We start from the raw sequence: 6808 nt of genomic DNA, 5'->3' as shown, positions 1-6808 counted from the left end.
CCTGTGGGTAGACCTCCTGTGGGCTGGGCCTCCTGTGGGTAGACCTCCTGTGGGCTGGGCCTCCTGTGGGCTGGGCCTCCTGTGGGCTGGGCCTCCTGTAGGCTAGGCCTCCTGTGGGTAGACCTCCTGTGGGCTGGGCCTCCTGTGGGCTGGGCCTCCTGTGGGCTGGGCCTCCTGTATTTTAGACCTCCTGTGGTAGACCTCCTGTGGTAGACCTCCTATAATAATAAAATGAAACATTTTTACACCTAAACACACATCTTTATTATAGACACACGCCTAAACTCACACTTCCTGTTGATGTTAACCCCTTCCTGTCCTGTAGGGATGTTGTGACGGAGTCGTCAGAGGGCGGAGCGAGAGAGAATGAAGAGAACCCTGTTATCACCAAGAAGGACGACGGGAAGAAGGTGAGCGAGACCCCGTGACCTCCTAAACTGACCCCTCAGACCTCCTAAACTGACCCCTCAGACCTCCTAAACTGACCCCTCAGACCTCATGTTAGTTCATTAAACCCTGTGAAACCTCATGTTAGGTAATTTAACCCTGTGAAACCTCATCATGTTAGTTCATTAAACCCTGTGAAACCTCATCATGTTAGTTCATTAAACCCTGTGAAACCTCATGTTAGTTCATTAAACCCTGTGAAACCTCATGTTAGTTCATTAAACCCTGTGAAACCTCATCATGTTAGTTAATTAAACCCTGTGAAACCTCATCATGTTAGTTCATTAAACCCTGTGAAACCTCATCATGTTAGTTCATTAAACCCTGTGAAACCTCATCATGTTAGTTAATTAAACCCTGTGAAACCTCATCATGTTAGTTAATTAAACCCTGTGAAACCTCCTCATGTTAGTTCATTAAACCCTGTGAAACCACATCATGTTAGTTCATTAAACCCTGTGAAACCTCATCATGTTAGTTCATTAAACCCTGTGAAACCTCATGTTAGTTCATTAAACCCTGTGAAACCTCATCATGTTAGTTCATTAAACCCTGTGAAACCTCGTGTTAGTTCATTAAACCCTGTGAAACCTCATGTTAGTTCATTAAACCCTGTGAAACCTCATCATGTTAGTTCATTAAACCCTGTGAAACCTCATCATGTTAGTTAATTTAACCCTGTGAAACCTCATCATGTTAGTTCATTAAACCCTGTGAAACCTCATGTTAGTTAATTAAACCCTGTGAAACCTCATCATGTTAGGTAATTTAACCCTGTGAAACCTCATCATGTTAGTTCATTAAACCCTGTGAAACCTCATCATGTTAGTTCATTAAACCCTGTGAAACCTCATGTTAGTTCATTAAACCCTGTGAAACCTCATGTTAGTTCATTAAACCCTGTGAAACCTCATCATGTTAGTTCATTAAACCCTGTGAAACCTCATGTTAGTTCATTAAACCCTGTGAAACCTCATGTTAGTTCATTAAACCCTGTGAAACCTCATCATGTTAGTTCATTAAACCCTGTGAAACCTCATCATGTTAGTTAATTTAACCCTGTGAAACCTCATCATGTTAGTTAATTTAACCCTGTGAAACCTCATCATGTTAGTTCATTAAACCCTGTGAAACCTCATCATGTTAGTTAATTTAACCCTGTGAAACCTCATCATGTTAGTTCATTAAACCCTGTGAAACCTCATCATGTTAGTTAATTTAACCCTGTGAAACCTCATCATGTTAGTTAATTAAACCCTGTGAAACCTCATCATGTTAGTTCATTAAACCCTGTGAAACCTCATCATGTTAGTTCATTAAACCCTGTGAAACCTCATCATGTTAGTTCATTAAACCCTGTGAAACCTCATCATGTTAGTTCATTAAACCCTGTGAAACCTCATCATGTTAGTTCATTAAACCCTGTGAAACCTCATCATGTTAGTTCATTAAACCCTGTGAAACCTCATCATGTTAGTTCATTAAACCCTGTGAAACCTCATCATGTTAGTTCATTAAACCCTGTGAAACCTCATCATGTTAGTTCATTAAACCCTGTGAAACCTCATCATGTTAGTTCATTAAACCCTGTGAAACCTCATCATGTTAGTTCATTAAACCCTGTGAAACCTCATCATGTTAGTTCATTAAACCCTGTGAAACCTCATCATGTTAGTTCATTAAACCCTGTGAAACCTCATCATGTTAGTTCATTAAACCCTGTGAAACCTCATCATGTTAGTTCATTAAACCCTGTGAAACCTCATCATGTTAGTTCATTAAACCCTGTGAAACCTCATCATGTTAGTTCATTAAACCCTGTGAAACCTCATCATGTTAGTTCATTAAACCCTGTGAAACCTCAACATGTTAGTTCATTAAACCCTGTGAAACCTCATCATGTTAGTTCATTAAACCCTGTGAAACCTCATCATGTTAGTTCATTTAACCCTGTGAAACCTCATCATGTTAGTTAATTAAACCCTGTGAAACCTCATCATGTTAGTTAATTAAACCCTGTGAAACCTCATCATGTTAGTTCATTTAACCCTGTGAAACCTCATCATGTTAGTTCATTAAACCCTGTGAAACCTCATGTTTTGTCTTCTCTAATTTAGTAATTTGTTTTACTCCTCTCTCAGGAGGACACAGTGACCTCTGACCTCACCACAGGTGCGTCAACCATCCCCAAACCTCGCCGCGGACGCCCCCCCAAGGCCACACCTTCCCCTCTGGCCAATGAGAAGGATGGAGGGGCAGGCAAAGGCAGGAAGAGGGCGGCACCAGCCCAGGACTCCGCTCCCTCGGGGGAGGAGCCAAACTCCATCAAGATCCCTAAAGCTGAGGATGTCACGCAGATCCTAGACCTGCAGAGGTGAGGGGAGACAGATCCTAGACCTGCAGAGGTGAGGGGAGACTGATCCTAGACCTGGGGAGGGGAGACTGATCCTAGACCTGGGGAGGGGAGACTGATCCTAGACCTGGGGAGGGGAGACTGATCCTAGACCTGCAGAGGTGAGGGGGAGACAGATCCTAGACCTGCAGAGGGGAGGGGAGACTGATCCTAGACCTGCAGAGGGGAGGGGAGACTGATCCTAGACCTGTAGAGGTGAGGGGAGACAGATCCTAGACCTGCAAAGGGGAGGGGAGACAGATCCTAGACCTGCAGAGGGGAGGGGAGACAGATCCTAGACCTGCAGAGGGGAGGGGAGACAGATCCTAGACCTGCAGAGGGGAGGGGAGACAGATCCTAGACCTGCAGAGGGGAGGGGAGACAGATCCTAGACCTGCAGAGGGGAGGGGAGACAGATCCTAGACCTGCAGAGGGGAGGGGAGACAGATCCTAGACCTGTAGAGGGGAGGGGAGACTGATCCTAGACCTGGGGAGGGGAGACTGATCCTAGACCTGGGGAGGGGAGACTGATCCTAGACCTGGGGAGGGGAGACTGATCCTAGACCTGGGGAGGGGAGACTGATCCTAGACCTGCAGAGGGGAGGGGAGACTGATCCTAGACCTGCAGAGGGGAGGGGAGACAGATCCTAGACCTGCAGAGGGGAGGGGAGACATATCCTAGACCTGCAGAGGGGAGGGGAGACTGATCCTAGACCTGTAGAGGGGAGGGGAGACTGATCCTAGACCTGTAGAGGGGAGACTGATCCTAGACCTGGGGAGGGGAGACTGATCCTAGACCTGGGGAGGGGAGACTGATCCTAGACCTGCAGAGGGGAGGGGAGACTGATCCTAGACCTGTAGAGGTGAGGGGAGACAGATCCTAGACCTGTAGAGGTGAGGGGAGACAGATCCTAGACCTGTAGAGGGGAGAGAGAAGGAGGCAGACTGGGAGAGACCAAGTGCTGGAGGAGGGGAGCCCTCAGCCAGACAGGGAAGATACCAACAGCAGAGAGCAGGCAGGGGCTTGACTGTGAGTTGGTTTAATCCTAATTGTCCTGGAGTTTTACCCGAGGTGCGTTCAACAAGGAAATAGTTTGCAAATGTTAGGTAATACATTCCATTTTTGTGTTTAGTTAACAGTCTGAGAAGGTGTTAAACAAGGTAAATATTTCACTAACGTTAGTTAACACTCTGAGAAGGTGTTAAACAAGGTAAATATTTCACTAACGTTAGTTAACAGTCTGAGAAGGTGTTAAACAAGGTAAATATTTCACTAACGTTAGTTAACACTCTGAGAAGGTGTTAAACAAGGTAAATATTTCACTAACGTTAGTTAACACTCTGAGAAGGTGTTAAACAAGGTAAATATATCACTAACGTTAGTTAACACTCTGAGAAGATGTTAAACAAGGTAAATATATCACTAACGTTAGTTAACACTCTGAGAAGGTGTTAAACAAGGTAAATATTTCACTAACGTTAGTTAACACTCTGAGAAGGTGTTAAACAAGGTAAATATTTCACTAACGTTAGTTAACAGTCTGAGAAGGTGTTAAACAAGGTAAATATTTCACTAACGTTAGTTAACAGTCTGAGAAGGTAATATACAGCGTTAAACAAGGTAAATATTTCACTAACGTTAGTTAACCGTCTGAGAAGGTGTTAAACAAGGTAAATATTGCACCAAAACCCTGCAGCTCTCCAGCGGGACCAGGAGTTGATGATTTCAGCAGTCAGACGGTGTAGAAACCTGACGTTCGTTTAAATACACATTTCAGATGAAGAAATGAAACTGTCTATTGTTTTGTTTCTATATAGAATAATAGGTGGTGTGTGTGTGTGTGTGTACTGTGCAGGTCTCTGAAGGTCCTCTCTTCTTGTTTCAGGTAAAGAGCAGATCACTGCAGCCCAGATCAAGACCCTAAAGAAACTCCCTCTCTCTGTAACCCCCTCTTTCTCTCTGTAACCCCCTCTTTCTCTCTGTAACCCCCTCTTTCTCTCTGTAACCCCCTCTTTCTCTCTGTAACCCCCTCTTTCTCTCTGTAACCCCCTCTTTCTCTCCCTAACCCCCTCTCTCTCTCCCTAACCCCCTCTCTCTCTCTCCCTTTCTCTCTGTAACCCCCTCTCCTCTGTAACCCTCTCTCCTCTGTAACCCTCTCTCCTCTGTAACCCTCTCCCTCTTTCTCTCTGTAACTCTCTCTCCAGCTCTTCAGGCCCCCTTCTCTCTCTCTCCAGCTCTTCAGGCCCCCTTCTCTCTCTCTCCAGCTCTTCAGGCCCCCTTCTCTCTCTCTCCAGCTCTTCAGGCCCCCTTCTCTCTCTCTCCAGCTATTCAGGCCCCCTTCTCTCTCTCTCCAGCTCTTCAGGCCCCCTTCTCTCTCTCTCCAGCTCTTCAGGCCCCCTTCTCTCTCTCTCCAGCTCTTCAGGCCCCCCTCTCTCTCTCTCCAGCTCTTCAGGCCCCCCTCTCTCTCTCTCTCTCTCTCCAGACTGGTCTAGGATGGAAGGCCTTGTAGTCCTGATCTATGTGGGTCTTAATCTCCAAAACATCGTTTCCTTCTTTTGTTTTCGTTGCTCTTTATCTTTTTGTGGAGCAGTTTGTTTTTAAAAGAAATATTTCCAAACCGTTTTAATCTGGTTTTGATGACAAAACAAGTTGTTGCTTATTAAATTCCCCCCGGGATATCTAGCCTCTTCCTCCTGTCTGCTGGCCTCTTCCTCCTCTGTCCCTTCCTTCCTGTCTCTCTCCCATCAGTGTGTTTATTTTCTATAGTTTAAAACTTGGCTATTATGTACGCTAGCCATATATATACTGTATGTTTGGCTGTCTGATAAACACATACACAGTTCTTTCTCACACGTGTTAGAGGAGGGAGAAGGGAGGAAGGAGAGGAGGGAAGGGAGGAAGGAGAGGAGGGAAGGGAGGGAGGAGGGAAGGGAGGAAGGAGAGGAGGGAAGGGAGGAAGGAGAGGAGGGAAGGGAGGAAGGAGAGGAGGGAAGGGAGGAAGGAGAGGAGGGAAGGGAGGAAGGAGAGGAGGGAAGGGAGGAAGGAGAGGAGGAATTTGGCCACTTTTCAGAAAAAGCAGGGGTTAACTGATGAATAGACAAACATGACTTATTCTTTTCCTTTCGATCTTTTTAGCAGTCAAACATTGAGAACTTTGAAATTAAAATTTGTATTGAATTTTAAGTCTGTTGTTTAATTACTGGGGGGGATGAATGTTACAGCAACTTCTACACATTTGGTCTGAGAAGTGACGTTAGAGATCCCAGCTGATCTGTGATCGCTTGCTCTCCCCTGGCCTTCCCAGGGAGATGGATTCTATCCACCACGCCTTACGGTCCATGTTTCTTCTTCTTGCTTGTTTTGAATAAAGGAAGTATTTTAAAAAACGACTTCAGAATCTCACAGACAGACCGGAAATTCAAACAGTTTAGGGAAAATGTTTTTATGTGTTTCTCTTCTACAACCTTGCAAGTTTATTTCTATATTTTAGTCAGAAAGTGTTTTCATTTCTGCCAGACATTTGTTTTTGTTGTGGATGTTTCAGGATGGTTTTCACATTTAATTTTTATGCAGAAAATAAATCCCTTTTTAGATGTAACTCCGTGTTTATTCAGATCAACAACAAAACATTCCACTGTCCGTCAAGAGTCGATTCTCCAATACTTCCGTTGGCCCGTCAATTCATGCACCTTGGTTGGAAGTAGGCGATGGAAGGGTGGACGGCAGGTAGCCTAGACCCCCAGCAGGTTACTACAGGAGGTGGACGGCAGGTAGCCTAGACCCCCAGGAGGTGGACGGCAGGTAGCCTAGATCCCCAGGAGGTTACTACAGGAGGAGGACGGCAGGTAGCCTAGACCCCCAGGAGGTGGACGGCAGGTAGCCTAGATCCCCAGGAGGTTACTACAGGAGGACGGCCTAGACCCACAGGAGGTTACTACAGGAGGAGGACGGCAGGTAGCCTAGACCCC

The 6808-nt window shown here is 45.7% G+C and overlaps 1 protein-coding gene across 1 annotated transcript in view; it reads left to right on the top strand.

The window, feature by feature from the left end:
* LOC129845319 (sister chromatid cohesion protein PDS5 homolog A) overlaps positions 1-6438 on the top strand; it is a 128384-nt gene extending 121946 nt beyond the window's left edge. The window contains exons 31-33 of the mRNA XM_055913206.1: positions 326-410; positions 2589-2852; positions 4726-6438. Of these exons, the coding sequence (XP_055769181.1) occupies positions 326-410; positions 2589-2825 (322 nt within the window). The 3' untranslated portion in view covers positions 2826-2852; positions 4726-6438. The remainder of the gene's footprint in view (positions 1-325; positions 411-2588; positions 2853-4725) is intronic.
* Positions 6439-6808: the final 370 nt, after the last annotated feature.

Source organism: Salvelinus fontinalis, unplaced genomic scaffold, assembly GCF_029448725.1.
Source record: "Salvelinus fontinalis isolate EN_2023a unplaced genomic scaffold, ASM2944872v1 scaffold_0276, whole genome shotgun sequence".
NCBI classification, from domain to species: Eukaryota; Metazoa; Chordata; class Actinopteri; order Salmoniformes; family Salmonidae; genus Salvelinus; species Salvelinus fontinalis.
This window is presented reverse-complemented; position numbering and strand designations above follow the sequence as displayed.